The sequence below is a fragment of the Ischnura elegans genome, chromosome 8, assembly GCF_921293095.1.
Source record: "Ischnura elegans chromosome 8, ioIscEleg1.1, whole genome shotgun sequence".
In the NCBI taxonomy this organism is placed as follows: domain Eukaryota; kingdom Metazoa; phylum Arthropoda; class Insecta; order Odonata; family Coenagrionidae; genus Ischnura; species Ischnura elegans.
The window spans coordinates 13,545,833-13,573,084 of NC_060253.1; the positions used below are offsets into that span (position 1 = coordinate 13,545,833).

At 38.1% G+C, this 27,252-nt stretch overlaps 1 protein-coding gene across 3 annotated transcripts in view; it reads left to right on the forward strand.

Annotated features, from left to right (window-relative positions):
* LOC124163539 (nuclear pore complex protein Nup154-like) overlaps positions 1 to 27,252 on the forward strand; it is an 82,209-nt gene that overhangs the window by 26,236 nt on the left and 28,721 nt on the right. For all 3 annotated transcript variants that reach the window (XM_046540508.1, XM_046540511.1, XM_046540510.1), the window contains exons 14-19: positions 8,155 to 8,282; positions 10,913 to 11,147; positions 12,046 to 12,140; positions 17,059 to 17,155; positions 20,345 to 20,422; positions 22,449 to 22,645. In XM_046540508.1, the coding sequence (XP_046396464.1) occupies positions 8,155 to 8,282; positions 10,913 to 11,147; positions 12,046 to 12,140; positions 17,059 to 17,155; positions 20,345 to 20,422; positions 22,449 to 22,645 (830 nt within the window). The remainder of the gene's footprint in view (positions 1 to 8,154; positions 8,283 to 10,912; positions 11,148 to 12,045; positions 12,141 to 17,058; positions 17,156 to 20,344; positions 20,423 to 22,448; positions 22,646 to 27,252) is intronic.

Genomic DNA, 27,252 nt, shown 5'->3' on the forward strand with positions numbered 1-27,252 from the left:
TATATATCTTTCGGACGAAAAATATGGAATTTTGCAGGGTAAAAATCAATCGCCTGCTAACTTTCGTATCTTACGATATAGGTCCATATATGCTGCGTATGAAATTTGAGCAAAACTATAAATTTATTTTTGGTGAAAGAATTGTAACTTTATCTCGATTACAAGGGGAGTTATGATTTTTTAATGAACGCACCTCGTCAGGCTTTCCTTTCTGGCCTGGGTCCACGCTGAAAGCTTCCGCCTCCCAAGGATATCGTTTTGCCATCAGATATGTTGGCGAGGTGAGCTGTTGTTTTGACGAGGAAGAGATTTTCCGTGAGGGAAGATTTTTTCCCTTCAAGAGACTTATAAATCTTATTGATGTTCATCGCTTCATTGAACAATCAACATATAGAATGAAATACATTTCGAGTGGTGTGCTTCAGAACTTCAGTTATGAAATACCTCACTTTGGTGAAGTGTAAATGTTATTTACAACACCAAGTGCCGGAATATTACAATAAAATAGGAATGCGAGTTAGGATCCCTACACTGAAAACCAATGCACTGTTTGCCTTTCGCTAACGGTCATAGCCTCTTCACCACAGTTGGTAACTAAAGCTTAAAAGTATTTGGTAATGAGTTCTTAAGCGCGCAGCTTCAAACGAACACAAAGAGGTATGGATCAGCAGTAGCATTTTTGGGAATAGGGGTGGTCGGTGACCTTGATTTGTTTGCTCGATAGTGGGATGAGTAATGGCCCATTCTGTTACCACGTCGAAAATGGAAAGGTTTCTTTCGGCTCTACCATTTTTCTACTTCGGGTCTTACGTATGAGGCAGAGGATCATCTAATGCATGTTTTTGTCTTTCCTTGAGACCTTATTCTGATCATAGTTGTGATAATCGTCGTCTCGTCAATAACAAGACGCATTGTCGTTTGAGGAAAGTTTTATTTTAAGCGTTAGCATTTAGTTGAGGTTCTTAAAAGTAAAACAAATAGCGGCTGCAATTGAGCCCGGGTTCACTCATTGCTTAAATTCTTGCCTCATTATATGAATGAATCCCTTCTCCCAGGGGCCGAAAAACTAAATATCCAAAGATACATTTTACGCGGTGAGCATTTATACAGGAATATCGAATGGAGTATTTTTGGCATATTCCGATTGTAAGTTGTTGCGGCACTAGAAAAATTTGGCGATTCAAAATTATACGCCCTCCCCTTTTTCGAAATTAAACCTCTTATTATGCAGTATTGTAAATCGAAACTGCAAGCAAAATTTGCTTCGTAGGCCTCATGGGGAATCCTAATCCGTAGGCTAAAATATGTTATCGCGTTAGAATCTTGAGTTGTCCATTCATTAATTGTTATAAAACATTTGATTCTATGTATATTAGATATTGATTGCTTTTCGTACAAAATTTAACAAACCAAAACCTATTTTTTTGTCTTTGATGACGAGTTATTCATTTAAATACAGATTTTCAACACTAATACAGGATTTATTATAATCTTGCAACATAAAGTAGGTTCGAAGATTTTCGCGGCGTTGATCAGATTATCTCTGCATTCTCTTCGGGTTTCCACCGCGTCCGTTGGCTTTTGTCGAAACTGTTCTCGCCAAAAGGCAACGGACGCAGTGGAAACCCGAAGAGAAGGCAGAGATCATGCAACATAAAGTTTTAAGTCCAAACTTCGAACTGTAACAGACCTATTGACGAGCCTTTCCGGAGATTCTTCCTCTGAGTGGCTGAAATGTCACCTAGCAATGATTTTCCCGAGGTGTAATCCTCATTTTCCTCCATTGTTGGGGACTCATGTCCTGACGAGTAAAAACTAGTGATGTGTTTTTAGAAGGTTAAAAAACTTCCATCTGATGTAAAAAAAATTTCGACGGAGTCGACGTGAAAGTAGCCCTCCGGCGCGAGAATGTAGGAAAACAAAATTGTGCGATATATATAATTATATTACTTTTGCTAATCCAAGTAAATCTCACCGTATGAAAATTAATCACAAACAAGTTGATTTTGATCAATCAATTAGAAGATAAACGAAGGAGATTTGATTATTTCCAAAGCAGAAAAAAAGAACAGTGTGCTAATCCGTAATAAGATCTCATGCATCGCAAAATGTTACATTCAATTTAATGTTACATAGATAGGTCAATCTACCTTTTAATGCAGTCAATTTCAATTGTGAACTTTCCACAATGAAATCAATTGCAATTTCAAATGGCTACAGCTTAAATACTTAAACTAAAATCCTTCAGAGAAAGATGAAAACGCGAGCTATTTCTCAGCTTTGCTCCCTTCCGCCATCACAGAGAATTCTAAAAATTGGTGCCGGTCATTTTTTGTGGGAGACCTTTCCAACAGGCTTGCAAACAAATTCCCCAAAAATAAATTCTATGTTTCTTTCTACAACCCTTGCACTCTCGGTGAAGTTCTGTGTCGTGACAAAGACAAAATAGAACCCATCCATCAATCCGGCATTTACAAAGTTAATTGTGAATCATGCAACTTGAGTTTCATTGGTCAAACAGGCAGAAGTTTTATTATCAGAATGAAAGAACATAGAAAGTGCAGGAAATTGGGATGAAACATCACTTCTCGCCAAACATTTGGTACAGACTTTTCATTCTTGTCATTTTCAACCATAATTTTCTTCACCCCTTCAGTAATGGCACAAGGCTTGATGTTTTAGAGGAATTTGAAATAGTTCAAATTTATACAAATATTCTTATTAGATGTTCCCGTAGACATACCCCGTTAAGACGGTCTTAGGCACAGCTCCGCGGTGTCATAAAACGTCCGTTTTCACAGTAAAACCCTGGTGGTGAGGGATCGGAGAGTACAGAAGGTATAACAGTCTCAGCTGGTATCTTTCTGGTAGGTCTTTTGTATGATTCCCGGGAAAACAAGTCACTTTTTCGAAGTGTGAACCCTTTTAAAAGAAGCATAGTCTTCGATCGTATCCAGTGAAAACGAAATGAACTGCAATGAAACGTGCACTCACCTCGGCTAAAATACTTCCACTGTCTTCACCACAGACTATTTGAGAATCGGTGTCTTGAATAAAAGCATAAAAACGGTGAATGCTGTGCGTTAAAACCCATACAGTTTCAATAACATTACCACGTCGCGGCTAATCCAACTCCCGACGTGCGCAGATTAAAGAAAGAACACCATGCCAATAGATTATGTGGTTTTTTATTCCGCAAGAATCCACCTACAACTTCACCTTCTACATACTTTGGAAGATTTTCAGAGAAAATTGAAGACGGGCGTTTTCATGGAACGTTGCTCACGTTTAAGCCTGTGTATCTCAGAATCGGGTAGGATCTTTGTCAAATGAATTGCATATCCTTAAATTTCAATCAGTTTTGAGTATACCTGCGAAGTTTTAAGTTTATAACTCAAAAAAAGTCATTTTGTAATTTTGTCCGGCTTTTTCCGATTTCCGCCCACTGTGCGATATCCCACGGTCAAATTTGCATCAAAATTTAATGCAACTAACGCGCACCCTGTCCCACCGTCAAAATTTCATCCAACTGGCTTTTGGTACTATCATTTGTACAAAACACCGTTTTGTCCAAATGGATAGGGCAGGTTCTAAATTTTCATCCAATAGGATGAAACCAACAATTCACAGGGCCCTTGACAAAAAGCATCGCCTAGCGCTGAAACAGAGGCCACATAGGTTAAGCCGGTGTCCCACGGTCAAACGGTGCAAATATTTTGATGCAACTGGACGGGGGTGTCCCACGATGCATATCATTTGGACGAAAAGGAAAAAGACGATATTTATGTAAACAAATTTGGAAGCTTATGGAAGTGAAGGATTCTGTCTTTTTTAGCAAGCGAAATTGTCTGAACAGGCCTCTTGAATATTGAAGAGGCGAAAAAAAGAAAACAGAAGAAATGCTGAGCTTGGCCTTGGCTGGAAAAGGGGGTATGAATGGTTGGAATAAGCATGCTAAACATGATGGAGAAGGAGTTGGTCGCCGATGTTCCCGTATATTATCGATAATAATTGACGATAAGTGAGGATATTTGCATGTCCCTTATCAGCAAGGTTGGGGGCAGAATGAAACGGCAGGATACAAACGTGACGCAGTTTATTCCCGTGGTGAATATATTATTAATAATTAGATGGATATTGTGGTTGAGAAGATGTTATGACTAGTGCCGTAAACGTGCATTTAAATCACATTTTTCCTCTCCTAATCTAGCAGTTGCTAAAATAAGGCCCTTATCCTAAAATAATAGTGATAGAAACGGGCAGCTGTAGTGTTTCACAGGTATAATCGTCATTTCATATTAGTCATTTCTCCAGCTGCTCGCTCGCTTGGATTGCATGCCCGCCACAAAGATAACCTGTAGTCTCGATACCTTAAGTAAATCTTTTATTATTTCCAAAACTCCCCTCCTAGTATTGCGATTCTAAAGATAGCTTCCTTCTTATTAAAGATCAACTCATTATTACGGATTTCCTGGTTGAGTTTCCATCGCCTATCGAGACCAATTTTTGCTCATTTTTACTTTTAGGACCACACCAGGCGATGAAATAGACGATCACGAACGTATATATACATTTGAAATAATGTTTTGTGAACTCACTTCGTGGTATGGTGACATTATAAATTCAAAACTAAGCCATTTAGTATTCAATACAGTATTAATGAAAAAACTCAACCGGTTTAGATATTTTCAGGTATTTATCTAGAGGTTTACGATAACGCTAATGACCTGAAAAGAAGGAAACCGGTTGGGTTTTTAATGCATACTGTGTGGAATACAACAAAGTTTGCAAATGAGCATTTTAATTAATAAAATATATATTATGGACACAAAAATAAACTTTGTTGTATTCCACACAGTATGCATTAAAAATCCAACCGGTTTCCTCCTTTTCAGGTCTTTAGCGTTAATTGTATTGTATTCGATCGCTTCTCAGAACGACTTCAATTGCGTTTTGGTGATATATTGAAGTAAATACGATAGGCTACATGCACTGCTAATGGGAAAATCTACTACCGGCTTCCCTTTCTTTCAATCCGAAGTGGCAAGAGACCCGTCACCCGAACACATGCCGGACCTTAGGGACGTGGGAAGTGGTCCTTAGTCGGGACCTTATGTTATCCTAACTTGGAGCACCACCCAACTTGAGTTAATTTCCTAGAGGTGGTCTGACTTGCAATTGAAGCTACACTTGTTTATAGATGAGGTCTTTACCCTCCACCCGCCTCCTTTTGGACGGGTTGTATTGCAGGTCCGCCGCTATTTCATGGCATTGCATTTTCGCACAAAATCTAAACATTTCACATTCTCTTTACGGGTCCAACCCTGCCCCTACAAGTTATCTGGGGGAATAGCCACATTTTCATGGCTCTTCTTTTTAACCCCGTCCAAATAGCGGTCAAAACATTTTGTTACCCTTCAGTTTCTCCTTTTCTGCCGATGTGAACACATACCCATTACTAATTGAGAAGTCCTATTTTGGCCACAGTTTTTGTGTTTAACAGTGATCTCACACAGAAGTTATAGTGTTGTGATAACTAAAGAAATGTGATTCAGTGATTTATTAGTTCCTGACAACCACATACGAGTAGGCATACTATGTTTCATTTATTTCCGTTTCTAGTTTCCGTTTTTTTAAATTGGTCTGAGACGAGGCACAGCACTATTTTTCATATTTTCCCTTCTATTTTATATTTAAACTTTGTAGGAAGAAGACTGTTGTGTAGCTTTTTACAAATATGTGTAATTATTGTTGACTGTCAAAAATTTCATGGACTTTTACGCGGCGAGAACTGCACGGAAAAATGCTGGAGAAAAAAGAGAAAACCATAGTTGCTCGAAAAAGGAATTTGAATGCATATCTAGGGGGTTGTTTCAGATTACACGGAGATGAAAGGCAAAACTTGAGCTTATTAATTTTTTGAACATGAAATTTCTTTATTCCGACGAGAGAAGATGGTGAGCTAGTTCACGATCAATCTCTTTTATTTTTTAGAGGAATGGCAAATGGTTGGACAAAATTGTTGATTTCCCTAATGTATTTCGCAACCGTCCAAGCACCTCGGGTTCGTATTTTCCTAGTATTTTAATGGTGACATGGGGTCCCCTGGGATATTGTTCTAGTAGTCTTATTTTTTAACAGGTACTTCCGATATACAAGGGGGTAGGCCAAGTAACCAATTCACTGATGTTACTACGCGCTCCAAAATTAGGAAAACGAAGCTGCTTGAAGTCAATTAATTTGCAGGAGTAGAAGAAGAGTTAATCTTTCAATTCTCGACTAGTTTGAGATCTCTGTCTTGCGGATTTTTGATTGATCCGGTAAAATTTAAGAAGTTCTGATTAGATACAGCGGATAATTTTGTGAGACATTATGGATGGTTTTACATGCCACCCATGGAGCACGAAGTATTTCTACATGGTGCAGATGTTATCGAGTTGGCTCTTCTTCCTAATGGAGAAATGTCAGAGGAAGCCCAGGAATCTCGCCATAAAGATATTAGAAAATACCGCGAGCATTACGCGAGAAAAATATCTCGAATTCATACGAATGAGAATATTTTCCGGTGACTGATCCTGACATCGGACCCTTTTATTAGCACATGAGGAACTGACTGAACAAATGTCGGGGCCTTAAAGATCTTTCGCAGGAGGTTCGTGATCTCTTGGTCTTGCAAGAGTCTCAAAATTCTGCGAGCGAATGCGAAGAGGAGAGGGATGGGTGGGATTGAGAAGAATCTGATGATGAATAATTATAATACATAATTCGTAAAGTTATAAATCATTAACCATGCTTATATGAGAATGAAAGAGTCACTTAAATACTATTTTGACATTTATTTAAAAATTACTTTTAGTCCATACAGAAGAACCTCTCGAAATCTGGAAATCGCACCTCTTTAACGTAAGTCAATGAACCCAAAAACCCTACTTTTAGCCTTTTTTGTTTATTGACTAATTTCAAAGATCATTAACTCATACTTTATAACTAATTATCATTTATTTTCATGTTTTATCATGATTTGGGTTCGTCTATGCAGTCAGCGTTACAATTGGCCAGTTAATAAGTTAAAGTTCCACGTATCGCCTAAAATAATATTTTTTCGTGAAAATAACTGCTGAAATGAAAATAGCATGCCAAAAAACGTGTAAAGAGCAATTTTCAAAGACATCCAACGAAAATCTGATTTTTGTCCAACTTTTTCGCGATCTGGGCCATTGTGCGCCGCCTGTCCTCCTATGCTCTATCAGGCCGATATAAACATCTTGTTCCCTTCCTTCGATGCTTGGGGCTCGGGGGACTGAGTCAGGAAGAGGGGGAGCGGGAAGGGAAGGGGATAGGCGAGTTGACCTTGAAGAGATCTTTCTCGCCTCTGGCTAGCTATTGTCGTGCCATCTTCCCGCTTTTTGAGAATTAAAACTGTCGATACGATTTCCCCCTATGCCGTGAGCCCTCTAGAATATACTTACTCTATGATAATATACATGATTAAATTACGTTCAAATACATAAAAAACAAGCACATTCGTTTGATTTTATCAATTGAAGAATGCAGCATGATGCAATCTTCCTGAATGTAGTAAGTCCTTGATATACAAACAAGATGTGTTCAAAGACCTTGTTTGTCAGTTAATTAACCTATGCAAGGTATCGAGAAGTGCAGTTATCTTGCTAAATGCAACACTGCCTTACAATTGTGTCTTAACTCTCGATTAATGTTTTAATCCAATGTACATGTTTTGTATGTTTCGTTGTATTGAATGTTTTCATAAATGTGTTGTATACAGCATCCGCGAGGGCCAATCCTCGCCGTGGATGAATAAAGATAAAGATAAAGATTGTGACTAACTGATCTATCTGAAATGGAGTGCAAACTTACAATTTCAAACCCTCCTTAAAACTGTGCCCTCTCCAAATGAACCTCTAATCCACGCTTAGATTTTTTCTGGCTTCAGACCCTAAGTATTTCCTCAAGCATATTGCTCATTAAAGTAATGATTGCGGGTCTACACATTTTGACTGCTGAGTGTGACTGAGTTGACTCAGTATTGATACTTTCGGTTTGGATTGATCTTATATGGGTGTGCTTAGTGAATATAGGGATTATGTAAGACATTTATGCTGCTTTATTTAATGTGACTTCTTTTTACACTAGATGGTTAGTGGGATCCTGATGGAGGAACTCAACTCAGCCCAGGATCACTTGCACCGGCTCCAAACTTTCATTGCACAAAACCAGCAGCTCATTTGTGGAGGAACAGGTGGAAATCTTGGAAATGTTACGTAAGTTTTCTTCTTTTCATGTGATGAAATCTTTGCCATGAGTGTGAATAGTGGACCTTAAGTGGAAGGGGGTGCTGTAAGTGAGCAGTTTATTTCCAAGGCAAGTTCAAGGGGTTCAAACACCCCTTGTTTGGTCCCCTTGAACTTGCCTCAGGAATTTGAAAATGCATTTGTATCCGAAAATATCCGATCCGAAAGATCCGGCTCCGAAAACCAAGGATCCGATCCGAATCCGAATATGAGAAAAATCTGGATCGGTCCATCGCTAATACAGTAGAACTTGGTTAGTACGTTCCTCCTTAGTACGTTTTCCTCCTTAGTACGACGATTTCTCTCGGTCCCGGTACCATCGGAAGAAAATACAGGTAAAAGTATTTGGTTAGTACGTTTGAAAAAATTGCGCTTTCCTGGTTAGTACGCTCAATTGCTAGCCGTGATGCAACCCGCAATTCGTTCTCCAGTATCTTCTTAAGGGTCGTAAAACTCCGAATTCATGATTTAATTTATTATTACTAGCCATTAACATTCTTGCATTCCTTTCCACATATCTTTCTTCGACCGTGATTTATCCAAATGCATTTCTCAATCCTTATGACGTGATGAATAATAAAATTTGGCCATTTATCAGGAATGTCTGACTATGAAAAACTGCAGCCAATGAAAAGCCCCAATTTTCCCCACCCCAAGCTCCTCACCTTCTGTTGCCTCTGGAGTGCCCACTGCGCACAAATTTCACGAGTGGGCAATTGTTGCTATTGCACGAGTTATCATGACGAAGAAATGAGTCTTATCCAATTCCCACTTTATCTAAAGCAGTACTGCACGACGTCAATGCTACGGAGTACGTGCGTATTTGACTACTGCTGCGGGAGCAGACGATGCTCTGGATCTCCACGCGAAGCTTAGCTTAAAAATACTTGATCTCGGCACGAAAGCAGACGACATTAAACAAATTTTTAAAGTAAATTTCAACTGTATAATATAAAATCTTCTTGTAATTACGTCGTAATCTTGCGTGTTATTATTCGATATATCGATCGATATAACAATCGATATGGCTTTATTCCAGAAGCGAATGTGTACGGCTGTTGCCGTAATGTAAGGTTAATAAAATTTTGCCCAATTTTTATGATGTTTAAAAACAACCCGTTGACATACTCAGGGTTGTTGTTATATTCTCTGAGTATGCTGTGACAAAAAAGAAATGACTTAGCTTTACTTGTCCTCTTTCTATGAATACATATAGGATAAATCACGGGAGGAAGACGCCGTTTTCATGTAATTGTCTTCGGGAAATCTATGAAACATTGTGATTTTTATTCATATGGTATTGTTTTTCAACGTAGCGCTCATTTTCTTGATTTTAAAGGTGAAAATAGTTCAGGAAGGCGATCCTACGAGAACTACCGATAGTAATTGTAATTATGACGACTTTTCCATAGAATGCAATTACCCTGACTGCTATGTTTTACTTTCCTCGGTAGCACGTTTTCCTGGTTAGTACGTTCATTTTTTGTGGTCCCTTCAGAAACGTACTAAACAAGTTCCACTGTATATTCATGCATATAATGTAAAGTAAAAGTATTGAAGTAATTTGGGGTTTTTAAAAATTCTTATCTATCACAGTAATCACGTAAGATTAACCTGGAATTTGTAAAATTTCCCTGGAAAATCAGGAATTTTTCTGCTTTGATTGGCTGGACACCCTTGATAGATTCTGTTTCCATGTCTCCAATCTAATGCTTTGGAGCAGCGTAAGAGGCGTTGTTGGCATTAACGCATTCACTGCTGGCCCGATTTTCAATGAAGTCATCAAAATCGTCCGTTAAAATAAGAAAGAAAAATAGAGGGAGGTTTCCGTGCCTTAATGTTCATTCAAATACTGCTTTTTACAAACGGTGCATACGTTTCGAAAGATGGAAGCTGGCTGAAGGCCATACACATGATTGGAAGACTGGGAAGTGGATATTAGTGACATATGGAGGCGGAGAGAGGGCTCCCGGCCCGACCGGCAGAGCACGTCAATTGACATGCTCCGTATCTCGGCTTGAAAGTGACCGTGTCAATACGTGTGCTTTGTACTGAATGTGTTAATGCTGACATTGCTTGGTCTATAGGACACTGAACACGTTGAGTGCCATGCAGTTTTATAGTGACTTCCCCGTCAGGCCGGGCACGTAGGACTTGAGGTGTAGCAGTGCTAAGCGCAATCAATATTGGCAAATTTGAATCAACTCGATGGAAAATTTTAAGCGTAACAGGGCCATTGTTTCTAATCGTTGTGGAAGGTATTTTTGTTCGAAAGGGAATGCTTATATGGGCATTCATCCAACACATTAACATGAAAAATAGCACAAAATTAGACCAAACAAGTTATAACATTTTGTGACACTTGCAAGGGACAACCATTTTTATGTTTACCTTCTTTTAATAAATCCATTTAAATTTTCTGAAAAAATGTTCAATTTTTACCTTTATTATCATGGCTGATGTCACACTCAACGTGTTAATGCCTGTGTGATCTATCACATACATTTTTTTTTCAAGTGCCAAATTGTTTTTTAAGCTTCCGCTGAATCCCTATTGGGGCTTTTCTGATAATTTTCCGTCACTTTTCATTCTTATTCCAGTCAAGATCATTCCATAGCGTTCTCGCAGAAGGTCTCTTTGGACAGCAGCGGGAGGCAGCCAAATAGGCAGTCGGGTCAAATGATGGGCCCGGCCGGTAACGTCAACATGCAGTCTGTGGAGCGCAATTCCTTGGAGGCACTCCGAATCCTGCTCTGCCTGTGCTGCGAAGTTCTAGGCCTCTGGAAAGTTCTCTGTTTACATCACTTGCACGGAGTTGCCAGCACTCTCTCTCCTGTAAGTCTAAATGAGTACACTAATCCCCATTTTTTCTCTGTGGAATTATCGGTAGAGCTTTAGTTAGTCTACCTTACGGTAGGGAAAGTCCAAACAGAGTATAATTTCCTTAGAAATTTTTTTCCTCTCTGTCATGAATATGTCCAAAGATGGGAAACCCAAATGCCAATCAAAGTTGGGAATAAATAAATATCTTTGAAACTGATATTTTAGTCCAATAAAGCAAATTAAATTGGAGCTGAACAGGTCTTAACATGCCAAGGGCTCAGCTAAGAGTGCTGTTAGCTTGTTGCATTCTTAGCCTGGCCCTTTGTAGATTAACATATTTTCTCCACCTTGATGATTATTGCCTCATTCAACCAAAAACCAGTGGCAAATATATTTATTTTTTCCAACTATGATTGGTATTTGGATTTCCTGTCTTTGGCCATCTTCACTGAAAACACTAATGACAGGGAACAGTCAATTGACCGTTTTCAATTTTCTTTTGCACCTCACTTAGTTAGTTGAAAGTTATAAGTTCTTGCTATACTTCGTTATAAGTTAAAACACCAAAATAATTTATGCAAAATCCAATTTAAAAATCGTGGAAAATGAAAGCTTCAACTTAGAATAGTGAAAGTAGAATGTGCTTTTTACATACACACGGTACACACTATTGATGGAGAATTTAATGAGTCATATGTTAAAGGAAGTATTACATTGCATACAGTAAATCCACAAATAAAGTGAGTAATTATATTTTTTGCAGTTTATTTGGCTCAGTCCTATGTATTGTATTTTTAGATGCATCATTTGCTCCATCTACGAGTTTTGCAGGCTATAATCAAGTCTCTATTTAGTTACTAGAAAACTGCAACCTTATTCATGTATGCCATTTATTTCTTTATATTCGCAGGAACAACAAAATGTTCTATGCCAACTTACATTCCGCGACATGGTGCTGAATGGTCAAGAGCTGTGCTCAATTCTCATTGAAAACCTTATTAATAGGTAGGTACTAAAGTTTATTTATCTGTTACAATTCATGTCTTGAATAGTGCAATATCAGGTGAAATATTCTCTGATGCACATACAATACATATATGTACATATAATGTAAATCAATCTTGAGGTAGAGCCTTGTGTCATATAAATGTTAATTTATTTAGGTTCATGGTTCATGAAAAAAGCTGAGATGTATAATATAATCCCTCCATAAATGGTGGCTTATGCTTTGTTTCATGCCATTTTGGTGTAATTTGTCAGAGCTGTTACAGGTCAGGGAGAAGTTACGTGATTTGAAAGGATTGACATGGGGAGATGCAGTAAATTTGCCTCAGAAAACACACTGGAGCCCATATACACCCATGCCTCGTACAGATCAATTTCGATTAGCGCAAAGTCGTTCCTCAGGGAAACATCGCAACGCAGTGTAGCCTAATCAAAAAACTTTAACGTTCTCATGATAAAACGTGAACTTGCGCTAAGTACACACGTGATTGCTATCATTTTACGCATATTAATGGTATTGCTTGACTCAAATCTTCTTTTTTGTTCATATATTAATCGAAATCCATTGCTGTGCTATGGCCAAAAGTATTACTCGTCATTGGGTCCATATAGCCGGCCTACATAAGTAATTTATCTTATCTCCTTAACAGAATGACAGTAGTTAATTTAGATCATTAATTAAGTGTGGAGCTAGAGGAAATAATTTTTTTTTAAGCAATACGGTTTGAGACGTAATTTTTGCCATCATAGGTTATCTGGCGATTGACTTCCAGGTAGAGGGTCTACGCTAAAGCCTTCAGGTCATCGGTATTCACGGGGGAGAAATGGAGTGGTGGCCGAGTTGCGTATGAATAGCATCAACACATAAAAGGGTCCACTATAGAGTCTCAAACACAATGGCTTCCTTCCCTCCCAGCAGTCGTAGGCCCTCTGCGTCTCAGGAATACAGTTCAGCAGTAGAAGGTGATTTCTATAGAGCCATACAGAGTAAAAACCAAGAGAAAAATGGCAAAAAATAGGAATGCAGGTAGAAAAATCAAGAAGTTATCAAGAAAAACCATAAACCTAGAAGAAAAATTGAAAGAGGTCAATTGCTTTGGGAATGGAGAGCGTCAAAGCAATATTGCACGGACGTTTAAACTCACGATGCCTTATTCTGATTAAAGACGAAGTTAAAACATCATTGACCTTAACCACACCAATTTCAACCAAGCAGTCAACACATACGGAAAGTTCATTGTGAATCTGTACAAAAAGAAGAGGGTGTTAATCGCTCCGAGACATTTAGTGAAGGCTCCGGTTGGTTCCAGAATTTTAAACAAGCAGGTATTTTCAGTGTGGCGATATCAGGTGAATCTTCAAGTGTTGATAGCGCAGTCACCACAACATTTTCTGATGAACTCCAAGCTGTCATTGAAAGTGGCTCCTTTCCCCCTCAACTAGTTTTTAGTGTTGACGAGACGATACTGATTTAGAAAAGAATGCAATCTCATTCATTCATTTTCAGCAAAGGAAAACCTGGGTCAGGTTTCAAGGCTGTTTCACGCAGCTGCTAATGCCTCGGAGGACTTCAAATTAAAATGATTTATCATTCATAAAATCCGCTAGCTATTAAATGGCATTCACCCATCATTTCGATGAGCTTCAAAAGGGCCTGGATGACACAATAGTTGTTTTTAGACTGGTTTGAAAAATCGACAACTGCCGGCAATGCATTAAGAACCAATGATATAGCAGACGTTAGCCCACCCGCACGACAGGAGGGAATTTCTAAAGCACGTACGAATTGTTTTTTTGTTTTTAATGTGAATAAAAGTCTTTGAATTCATGCCTACTATCTTTAAAGATATTTTAAATTATAAAATTTCTATAAATAAGGTATTCTAAGGCTATTTATGGGAATATATGTATATGGTTTAGAGTAACTTCGATACCCAACACCTATGCTACCAGGAACACATCCTTATCTTCCCAATGTTAAAACGCTCTCATATAACGCAAATTCGTATAGTGCAAAGACCCCAAGGAATGCATCCCTTGCGCTATAAGAGGCATGGGTGTATAATGAGGTTGAGGGGTCCAGAAGATTACTTCATTATTACCGAAGTTCATTACATGAGGGCCTGCTCTTGTGAACTTTGAATTGAACTTCAAACCAAGCTTACTGCAGTAATATAGCAACATTTATTGTATAGTCTTGCATGTGAAAGTAAATGTTGTCTTAAAAATTTATAAAAAGTACTACTTACCACCCAAATTGGACGAGAAAACTGCTATCCCTCTCCATTTCAAAGCCTGTCATCTCCACTAATATCTTAAGAATTCTTTACCAGAGATGCATATAAATTAACTAGAGATGGGTCGAATAGCAGATTTCTCGAATTCGAATATCGAGTTCGAATATTAAATCATTGCTCGAATATTCGAATACCTCGAATTTCGAATACCTCGAATACTAAATGATGAATGCTGGAATGTTTGACTCGGTTGCCTAAGCAGCAGGCAACACAAGATTTTGGGGAGTAATTTTGATTTCCTTTAAATGATTCGAACAGGAATTTAGCTGATTAATGAATATTTTAATTTTATGGAAACAATTGGGCATATAATTAATTCAACTAACATCGCTTTACCCCAGGCATTTTGCAAAATACAAGCTCTTTTCCACCGGATTTTCTTCGATTATTTTCAGTCCATCTTTGGGAGTTCTCACGAGATAAGAAGATGAATTGGAATTGCTATCAGGGAGAAACCAAATATTCTGAGAAAATATCCCTTTGTCTGGGACTGTAACAATAAAGATTTATAGCACCACTCATTAATTGTAACTTGATATATGCTTTCGGAAAAAAATACCGCATCAACTTCCGAGAAGCTCTGCTGCTCATATCGAGTTTCGCCAGAATGCTAAGTCTCCGTCGTATTTTCACATATATTTCTTTGCGTAAAATGCTTAAATAAACTCAGAAATGCGTCGTGTTTGGTCTTATTCTTTTTGAAATTACGCGCACATTACTAATATTTCAATTCAATAAAGGTGTAACATCAATTGACGAAAGTTATTCTTAGACACCTTTTGTGCTAATAGATGACTCATGCAGCGGTTGACCTCCACAGAAATGGGGAACTTCGAAGCTGGTAGGAAAAAAAAGGTCAGTGGGGGAGAAAAGGGAGGGCCGGAAACACGTTTCTATTGTTCTCGTGTACCTTGGTATTTTTTCGAAGCTAAGGTCTTCGTAATATGATCCCTGCGCGAGCTGTGACCTTTTTTTTATTTCGAAGAAGAGGAAAGCCTCAGAGGGGGGGGCTAGTGCTGAATGGAGAGGGATACCGGATCTTGGGAAATGCGCTAATGTAAGTATCCCACGGTACTCGCACAGCAGTTCACCTCCAGAAATGGGGAACTTCGAGCAGGTAGCCAGAAAAAGGTCAGTGGGTGAGAAAAGGGGGGAGGGCATGAAACACGTTTTTATTGTTCTCGTAACTCTATATTTTTTTCGAAGCAGGGGTCTTCGTAATGCGATCCTTGCGCGAGCTGGGACCTTTTGTTTGATTTCGGAGAAGAGGATAGCGTCAGAGTGGGTGAGGCGAGTGCTGAATGGAGGGGGATAGCGGATCGTGGGAAATGCCCTAAGGTTGCTATCCCACGGAACTGAGGTTCTCCTGGTGGAGGGAATCAATGGTTTTCGGATTTTTTCACCCGACCATTTTTGGTTCTCCTCGTCGAACTCTTTTCACCGCTAAAATCCACGAATTTGATGTAATTCGTCAACTTGCGTAAAACGGCGCTGCGAGCACTAAATGACTACAGTTCTCTACATTTTTTTCCGAGTCAACTACCAACGACGTGCGTGCGACAGTGTATGACGCAAAATTCAAAGTATTCGAGGTATTCGAGGCGGTACTTTTCGCATAACTATTCGAAACCTCGAATATCGAATACTTTCTAATATTCGAGGTATTCGAGTATTCGCGGATACTATTCGCACATCTCTAAAATTAACGTATCAATTCAACTATCTTTCACGCTGTTAAGATATCAAAAAGGGTAGTGGTTACCGTATTTCTCCGATTATAGTCCCCTTCTGAATATAGTCCCCCCCCCCTACTTTTGAGGCTTTAGTTTCGGGAAAAGTTACAAAAATGCACTTGAATATTATCCCCCCCTTTTACTTTTACCACGGGCATTTTTGGGAAAAAAGGGGGGACTATATTCTGACATATATGGTATTTTGTCATCTTGTATTCATACATTCATAAAATTTGCCTCTTTTCATTATGAAATTTTCACTGACTTCAGAATTTGTGTAGGCAAAATTTTCCGTCTTTATGCTTTTCTTTCCTTAGATATGTAATCAATACTGACCACTCATTTGAGATTTGTTTTACTTGAAAAGAAAGATGATAATCATTTATAGGCCTAACTTTCAATGTGAGCATGTGTGAGTGTTTTAGCTTTCATATATATTATTAAGGTGTTGCATGATCTAAAATTGTGGATTTTTTTCTTCTTGCTAATGTCTTTTAAATGGCTTATTCTTTACTGAAATCATATTATTTTGAATTTCCATAATTTTTCACTGTACAATAATCAGGGTATCCTGTTACCACTTCAAAATCTTAGTGATTTTTTTATTGCAGCTGTAGACACCCTGAATATTCCTTACATGTATTTACAGTGAATTTTATTGATTTAGTCAGTCACGTTGTTCTGCTGCTTTAAAACGGTCAAGAAAAAGGCGAATGTAATGTGTGCCATTTTTAATATGTTGCCTAATATAAATTTAAGTATGATATTTTGATTGGTGTTGTTCTACCCATAGCAGCTAAGTGCTGCCTGGGGTGGTTACTCCTTTTTCCCTCAGGTGCTTTACCACTTCCACCAGTACATATTACTTAAGTCTTTTATTTTCATCAGTTACTTAGGTGATCGTGCTTCTGTTGATGCCATCAGCTCGAAGCTAAGGGATGTGTGTCCGTCACTCTATAGACAGGAAGATGCTGCCTGCTCCAAGGTATTTATTCTACCACCAGCATGTATTATTTTTCATGTTGTCATTCAATTTTGATAAAAGTTATCGTCCTCTTTTGACAGGAAAGCAATGACTCAATTTGTCACCCACATGAATAGAAAAAGAGTCGCAAAATGCACGAGTAATTGGAAACTTGCAAGAAAATCTCTTTAAGTGATTTGAAGTCAATTGAGAGCCATAACAGTCTTGTTGTCATTCAGCTCAAGGTGTTCCAAGTTCATTCTTTTAGTCCTCTAGCAATATCGCATGGTAAATTAAAAACTTAAATTTTATTACATCTGCTCGAGCAAGAATGTACAAACCTCATTGTCCGACAAATCCTCTTAAGTTATTATTTATTTTAGTTCTCTGTCAACTTGAAAATATGTATACATAAAGTTGAAACAAGAAAAATTCAATTAATTTTATTGTTAATTTAAGTTATTTCATGACTAAATTCATTGGGATGTGCAGGGTTCCCACTCAACCGTGAAAACCTTAAAACCGTGAATAAGCCGTGAATTTCGTCTGTCGTGAAAAAACCTGGAAATAGCCGTGAAATTCGTCGTAAAACCTTAAAAACTTCTCCAACTTGATTTTAGATCTACGATTAACGGATCAAAAGAAAAATAGGTCAGTCACTCGCAGATACTGTCCACGCATTTATCTGTACGCGTAAATTCGAAGCGCAAATATTGGTCCGTGTGTCATGACGACACACAGACCTTAAGGCTGTGATTGGACGACCTCTAACCGAAGTGATCATTAACCCTGGCGAGAAATCAGACCCGTCTCCACTTCCCTGCCCCCCTCCATTTTCCCACTCACAACCTTTAGCCGGCCCTAAATTTTGCTAACGATAGGCGACGTCGTAAGAGCACTTTCATTGCTGCATTTTGCATTCCCGGCAATTATCGCATTAGCTATAGTTTTAGTTAGCGAGCGGCCAGTGATTTTTTATGTGATTTCTTCCTAAAATGGCAGACCGTGAATTTGATGCAATTTAGACCGTGAAAACCTAGGAAAAACCGTGAATTTTATAATTTAGTTAGAGTGAGAACCCTGGATGTGTTTTGTGTGATTGACTTCATGCTAGACTTTATTGCTGCAACATATTTTTTGAAGTAGTCTGGGTGAGACACGGGCATTTATAGTTTGTAACAGTGGATAGCATTAAATAAAATTGTGGATTAATTTCTCAAGAAAACATTATGTGAGAGGGCCATGTAAAAGCGGAACTAGGTTTAACTGGGGCTCTATGTTGTCATCCATTTGCCTATTTTATTACTATGTCAGTTCTATGCAAAGAAACTTAAATTTACTTCTTCAATTCTCTGATTGGAATATTAGTTATATTGGAAATTGTAGAAATCAATACTTGGAAATCAGCCTGACTAGAATGCATTGGATCAATTTAAAAGCCTGTAAAACTTTAACCATACACATTTCTGTTAAAAAAACTTAACATTTTTACCATTTTATTTCAGTACAGTGAGTCCTCGTTCTACGTCACCCCGTTTAACGTCATTTCGCGATAACGTCACGAAAATTTTGAGACCGTCATTCGTTTATCGCGCCTTTGCTTCGCGATAACGTCAGGTCTGGTCAGGTTTTTTAAATTTCTCGCGAGAAAAAATGCGAAGCGGCGGGCGTTGCAGGTTGTTCGTTTTGTGGGCGGTAATACAGTCAGTCTAAACGAAGTGTAAAACGGTGTGTTTATTGTCAATTTCGATTACGTTTATAGCAAATTTTCTGCAAAATGAATTCTTAGGTAGGTGCGCAAATGTTAAGTGCGTAAATGTCAAGTAAAGTTTTAGCAAATTTTACTTTACATAACGGTTTTCTGGAACCTGAAGTGATTTCTAGGAATTTTTCCGGGTAGAACTCGGAGTATTTGTCGTCACTTTTTCGCCGTGTTCTCAATAATCTTGGTTCCTGTAACTGCGACGATGTTTCGGCGATGATGATGCCCAGGCGTTGATGCCCAGGTGACCACCATAGGGAAGCCGAAAAAACAAACGCGGGAAGATACAAAAATGGAGAAGGATGTACGTCGCTGCTGGTATTGCCGTCAATGAAGACAGGGACTCGTGTTTATGCCATAGTTTGGCATTCCCATCGTAAGAAATGGCCCAAATATGATACGCTAAAAATTTTTCGCGTAGGAATTGTGAGGTCTAGGAGCCGATATTCACTTTTTACATTGTTTCTTATGGGATATTGTGCTTCGATTAACGTCATTTCGTTTATCGTCACATTTTTCAGGAACGGTAAGTGACGTTAAACGAGGACTCACTGTACATTCATCAAACTTTATGTCAGATGTAAATAAAATGTCAAGATCCATAGCATAGATATATGTTGTCTTTCTTATGAAAGATTCTCTTTTATGAAGGAAAACAAAAGGATGTTTTCTACCTATTTAAATCGTATAAATATCAGCCTTAGATTGAACCACACATTGAAAAATTAAAAATAAGATTCTTAAGCTGGTTGATGTCAGTATCATACTTGGCTTTATAAAAAGATTTTCTTCTTAATAAGTAAGAACTAAAGCACTGGATTACCTTGGTGACGTCATTGATAAATATTTTGAATAATGATCATGATAATAGGGTAATTCCACACCCTTTGTTGACTGAGGCAGAATCAATGTATACAGATTACTGAGAGCTTATTTTTATCCTTCATAATTGGATAAATCTGACAGTTTAACCAAAATATTGAGTCAATTGCTATTTGTTCATATTTTAAATATTTTTCATTCTTTTCGGTAATTATTTTTACTGTTAAGAATGTTATATTTTAGAATTGGAAGGTGATTCTTCCAATTAAAAAGGGAAAAAAGGTATTGAATCCCTTGATGTGATGCCCATCTGGAGTCCAGTTAAGAAGAGAGACCTCATTTTCTTTGTTTTGTGCATCTTAACTTTTGAATTTAAATATATAAGAGATAATGTGATGATCAGAGTAATTAGTGCATTTATAGGCTAGTAATATAAGTGTGGTAGATTATTTATAAAGGGTTAGCTATAATACTATGCTAGATTCAATTGTAAATGTTTAAACACAAGCTTCTTAAAACAACTTTCAACAAAGCAAATTTTCTAATCATTTTACGCTTGAGTGTTTTACTGTGAAAAGGTTTCTATTTGTAGTATTTCATTCATATTTAAGCATTGATTTTTTTAGGCCAATGAAGTTCTGCTCAATGCTATCGCTCAGGTGGACAAGGAAAAGAGGGACAGGATGCTTCAGCAAGCTCTTGAAGTAAGTACATGTATTTATCTTTTGTACCAGCATCTCTTTGCTCCCATTAATTAATAAACAACTGCTCCAAGCTAGAACTTGATCAGTATGGATTTTATTTTCATCCGAAAAGAGTTGGGTTTGGAAAACCAACGTGTAGATGCTCTCCGCACATCCTGTGGCCTGCATCACAGAAAGCATCACAGAAAAAAATAAAATTAATGATATGAAATTGTAATCATGTCTTCTCATCCCCTGATAATGGTTTCATTTCATTTGTGAAACAGTATATTTATGTTGGAGTTGAGAGAGAGAGAGAGGCTATTGAGTGATGGTGAAGAATCCCTGACTTGAAATGTAAAGAATCATTATGACAGGCAAAATTGAATCCACCAATGACTTGAGCACCTATAAAAATCAATTTCCCCCATACGTATTTGCACATAACAAGGGGATCAAGGAGCTTATAGAGGTGGGCAAAGTTTTGATGCAGGGTGGGGAAATAATGTAGTATGATTTTGAATTCAGAGGAAAGAAGACCAGAGAGGAAGATGAATGCCCTTGGGCTAGATAAGCCCTGGGTACTTGACTTAATTCCTTCATTCATTATGAAGAGAAATGGTCCAATTTTTTTGTTCGGGTAAGGGCTGATCTCTATAAAACTGTCTGCTCTCAGATCTACCATGGAGAACCGCATTAATACAAGTACAGTCTATTGTGTGACCTATGCCAAAATGAGAGATTACAGGGGCACCATCAATTATCTATGATTAGCAGGTAAAACAACATGGTTAACACGAGTCCCTTTTGGAGTAGACAGTTGCCATTACGAGAGATTCATTCTTCGGAAAACATTCGTCACTAGTGCTCAGTCACTGTATTTGCAAGCAATCTGTTAGAATTTTAATTACATAATTTTTTTGGAAAATGCTGCTGCATTTAAAGTTATGAATATTTGATCTTCTTCTGTTCTACGGGCAATTGAGAGTGCATCAATGTATACAGCGTTGTGTTTTGCCATGATTGTGACTTGCTTTGAAACTGAATATAATTGAAATGTTCTAAATGTCTGTGGTATTTTCTCTGAAATGATGTCTAAATCATCATCACTTGTTAATAATCCTAAGATTGGTTTGACATATGTAGCTCTCCACTCAATTGTCCTATCAGCTAATCTTTTCACACCTAAGTTTTTTCTTCTCTAATCTCTAGATAATATCTCGTATAAGATACTTTATTTTAATTAAAATCATTACAGGGTCATTCATACCCTTGCCATAATTATTTAATGACTTTAATTGCCTGACTACATCTCAAAAAGAACATTTTGAAATAAAAGCTATTTCAATGGTGTTCTTTGCTTACTTATCAAATTATTTTTGCATGTGGATAATACATCAAATCACATCAAATGAATGAAAACACCATCTGAGGGACTATCTCATTTCTCCTCTTCTTTTCGTCTTCTGAAACAAATGCAATACATTATTGATAATTCTGTGTTTTGATGCCCTATATTAATGTTTTTTTTTCCTTTAAAATTCAATAATTCCTTTTACGACGTATATGATGGTAATCAGAGTGAATGAAAACAACCTTAGGTAGGAGATTTCAGATACATGAGTAAGAATATTTGCAACCAAAGGTTCTGCTTCAGCAGTAATCGAGCGCTAATCAGTCAGTTAGTTACATGTATGTGGGTATGATAATTAGGGTTATCCTCTCCATGGCTGGAGGTGGCAAATTTCAGATTACCAAGAATGGCCCATGATGGAATAGCCCAAATATGCTATCCTCCCCTTGCATAATCAAAGGCAACGGGTGTTGACAATTGCACTAGGGAAGTTAGGTATTCATCTCCATATAGGGTATTAGGTGAATGGAATCTGCAGTATTATTTTCTTCCTATCCACTCACAAGGAAAGTTAATTGATTATTGTTAAATCTTATTTTCTTAGCAATCAAATGTAAAGTGTCCAAAAACATAAATAAGTCATGGTAGTAGTGAACATGAGTCACCCAATATTACCTCATTATGTCTTTGCAGCTCTGCGAAGGCGTTTGCCCTCACATTGACCTTCCATCAGTGTCTCGTCGCTTTGCAGCTGCTCATTTTCCCAAAGGAGTTCTGCGACTTTGTCTCACCTGTGCATCTCGACTGGACCCTGAAGGACTTGCTGTCCGTTTTTATAATGCTGGACAATTGGCTGAAGATTCTCTCGGCAGGAAGGCATACCTTTCTCGGTAGGTTGTCTTGTGATAGATTTTCATTGTCACTATACGTTCTTTTAATCTTGCATTCTAAAAGCATGCAAACATTTTTCCAGCTTTAATTGCTCACTGCACACTCATTTCTTATAAGCCTTTTACCTTTTCGTAGTGGATATTGCTTTAAACTTTCCTAATCAACTTTTATTCTAGGAAAATCAGAGGAAGAAGAACTTGTGAAAATTAGGGGTTTAGATGTTCTTCTCTTCCATATCAGCACAGTTGTCTTTTTAGAACTTTCCACAGTATGTTAGATTTTAAAATCATTAATTTTATCATCATAGTTTTTAGTATGATAATACAGTAAACTCTTGATTTTACGAAGTCAGTGGGACCGGAAAATTGGCACTTCGTAAAATCGAGTTTCGTAATTTCAAACCTTTTTCATAAGTCACGAAAAAATGTTTGCTTTTGTTTCTTCCGCCCTTTTTTGTCTTTAGTGGTCTTATTTAAATGTTTTCGGTGGTTATTCTCGGTATTATTCATAGAAAAGGCTTTTTGTTATCGATTTATGCTGTGCAAGATCGTTAAATAATTATACCACCATAAAATTACCATTTCTCGTTCATACTTCAACATCAACGATCGCTTAAGACATTCGCGACCAATTTAGAAAACGTAATCAAATAATGAATTGCAAGGTTTATTATAAGAATTTAATGTTATAAATTTGTGGTTAGGAGCGAATAACAACTATTAAGTTCGCGTAAGATAGATATTTGTTTCCAGCACCCACGGAATTTTAGCGGCAGCTGGCCTAACCGCCATTTATGTCGCCCTCTATCGCTCAGTGACGAGAGAGAAAAAAAGAAAAACGAGGGCCTCCACCCGTTTCCAAAATAACCTTCGTAAGTTAATATTTCGAGTTACTCCGTATTTTCAGCTGAATGTGCTATCTTTTCCATTAGTTATTTTCATTGAGATTCAGTTACGATCATAAATTACGTAGGATATGATTATCTTCTGGCAAATATTTAAAGTAAATTCTGTTCGAGTTCTCCGTCTGGATACTGTGCTCCGTCATCTTAGCAGACATTGCTACGAATGACTTTATTCTTTATCAGGACCATATTCTTCATAACGGATGTGAAGTGCCATGTTCATATAGTATTTCTCTCTTCTTTTATGCCGACAGGAGCAAGGTTCCAACCGGAAAACGACAGGAGAAACATCTTCCATTATCAGAGAAATAAAGAGAGAAACGTTATTATCCACATTGATTGTTTTCCTACAAGAGATGTTTCATCGCTTCTCAACGTGTGTTAAGTAGTGGTTCACTTGCGTGAATTCGCAAAAATGACACGCAAAAACCTATACATTCACCTCATTTAGTTTTCGTGTCCCATTCTCCTCCGTATTGAAAGTTATGCAAAGAATCATTGACGTAGAGAAAAGATTTTCTTAGCTTTAGCACTAAAAAATAGTCGCGCCATAATCGTAAATAAATTTAGTGAGGAAAGAGCAAAGAAAATAATTTCAATTGAAACGTCAGCAGAGAAGAAGAGAGACAATTATAAGCGCGGCACGATTTCCCCGACAGTGGAAGATACTTATTCAGCCTCTCTCCGGTTAATAACTTACCCCCTTTGCAGGTAAAGATGAACCATGCCCTTCTCCACAATCGGGGAACGTTCTCAGTGGGTGGGGTGAATAAGAGTGGGATGGGAAGGAGGAAAGAAGCGGTCAGCATATGGTGGGGTGAAGGGGGCAGGAGAAAGAAGGGTGGGGAAAGGGCTTTCAGCTCTGCCTCAGTTTACGTTTGGGGGACGTATTTTTCTACGACGCACTCAAGCTCTGTAACCTTAGGGGGGGAATGAATGGGAAATGCTGGGGAAGGAGAGGTTTGGGGTGCGTAAGGTGGGTGTCAGCAAGATCATAAGAAGGAGGAAGTAAACAAAGACTTTGGAAAGAAAGATCTCTCGGCATGGGATAACGGGGAGACGCGCGAGAAGAAAGTTCATGGTTAGAGTTAGAAGTGCGTCTTCATTACGAGTAGCCTGAAAAATAAGTTTGTGGTGAATAGAGCCCAATACTTAAGATATTTAAGTTGTTTACTCAGGAAGGCTATTGTATACACGAAAAGATACTACTTAAAAATCTGTTATTTTTTTTCTTTTTGCCCTTCTCCATCGCCGCTTCCACCATGGTTTCTCGCTTGCATAAATGGGAATGAAATTGGGGACCTAACTCGTTAGCCAGATCAAAATATCGTAATGTTTGGAGGGCAGCGTGTACTTCTTTTTTATTTGGTGAAATTACTTCCTCACTTTCATCTTCGTCGTCACTGCTATTCTGACTAGTCCCGGCCGCTGCTTCTCCCGACGTATGTACCGGCGTCCCATTGTCGCAAGCCCGGAGATCATCGTCAAGGGCAATATAATCGTTTGATGTTGCGCGCTGTGCTCTTCCTGCTTTTTCCAAGAATTTTTCAAAATCATCTTTTAAGCCTCTAATCTCCTCCGCGATTTTATCCGCTGCAGCTTCCTGAAGGTATAACGTAACGAATCAACCATAGCCGTGATATCATAGCAGTAGAATTACTAGTAGGCTAGTTGTATCAATTACCAACCTTGAGAACATCCTCATGATGCGCTATCAAAGGGAATCCGGCCGATTTCCAGCAATTTGCGATTGTAGTGGAGGAAATAAAGTAAGTCTTTGAACCGTGTTCCTGCAATGAAAAATGACAATTTTATTAACTTGGCCATTTTAGTAAAGTTAACAAAATCGTTATTTATCATCGTAGAAACACGGTTCAGAGACGTACTTGAATGCCTGATTGGCAGGAGTGCGATGCAAACAATTATTTTTGATGATGGCATTGATTGATAGATTTTCAAAATGCAGTCAGAGCGGTCACTTTTGAGGAGAAAGGCTCGGAGTGTCGAAGAGAGGGGCCAGCGAGGGTGAGCTCGTCGAGGAAAGGGTCCCGGGTTAGGGACCCTTCGAAGTGCTTCGGCGAAAAGTAGTCAAGTAGTCTTCGAAGTACGTTCACAGCAGCCTGCCTTGCAAACGTACCAGGTACGTTCATAGCAGTGCAAAGGGTTAATTAGGAGTGTAGAAATACCCCGCGCGACCTTCCTGACATGTTAAACTACGAAGTATTGTCGATGCGATGTTTACGAATAGGCACGTAAATATGCATTATATCAGTCGCGATATTTTACTTAACTCCTACTTCCCCTAATTTCCCACCGTGAGGTTTTAGGCAAACCCTTTCTCTCCAAAGTTGCACTATCATTTACGATTTCACACTTTTGATGAACCACAGTTGGAAGCGCTGATTTTTTTAGCTACATACGCCGGCGTAACTAGTTTTGTTGACAAATATTTCGCCATAGTTCGTATAAACGAATGCCTTTCGCTCCTGGGGACCGATCCGGGGTTCGTAAATTCAAAACATTTCGTAAAATCGAAACTTCGTATAATCGAATAGCGCCATGTTTTTACCATAGGCTTTTCGCCGGGACCGCACTATCACTTCGTATAATCGAAAACTTCGTAAAATCCTGCTTCGTATAATCGAGAGTTTACTGTATTTCTACCTCTCTTGTCCTAGTGCACAGTGGCTACTATAAGAGGATATCCATTGGGCCTGGGAAATGACTGGAAAATTGTGGGAAATTAACTTTAAATTGTAAATCTCTTGCCACTTGCACAAATTCATTGATTAATGCCTTGAATTTGTTGCTGCAAATGTAAGTGCTGAATCTGCTTTAGAAGCCATTGACCACTACTGGCTGTTTGTTCTTACATTTAAAATGTCTATATTGTTTTAGGATATTTCATTTTGCATTCACTGATGTGGTTATATTTTTTCACTGCAATAGAATCCTGATAAGAAATTTTTCTAACTGCTAGAGCACATGAAGAGTGAAATTAAAGCAAAAGCAATTAATAGTAAACCGTCAGGTATATCGTACTGAAGAAAGAACCATAATTGACGCTCTTTGGCACAAGTACATGAGGAGAACTTAAACGTGGCGCAATGGTTAAAAAGAAGCATCGTGTGTATTCACCTAAATGCTGTTACTTATTTGTGGAACTTCGTAATAAAGATCATTTTGTAACCGCCGGTACCAGGGCTGAGGGTCGTAATTTCGTAATAACGTTTCTTTTACTACAGATTGGATAGGCCTTTTCATCAGGACCTAAGATTTGCTTCGTCATAACGAGAACTTCGTAATAAGGCTGTTTGTATTAATGAGAGTCTACTGTAGATGGTCATATATCAGCAATAATGGCAATTGTAGGATAGGCTTTGTATTTTTGTAAAAATTATTTTGATTTTTAAAAATAATTTCAGTTTTCCCTCTTGGTGCTCTCTTAGTGCCACCTCCTTGGGGTGGCAGTGGTGGGAAACACCAAATATATAAAAAATAAATGTAACATCTTTGAGAAAAGCATTCTGTTATGTCATTTATTGATATGTAACAATGCTGGTTTTTTTTTTTATTTTAGTCTTATTATTGTAATGGTTCAACATCGGTTGCCCATATGAAAAACCGCGAAAACCACCCATAAATGATAAACCTCCTTAAGTTGCCAGTCAGGACGATTTATCGAAAGATTTAATTTAGCAT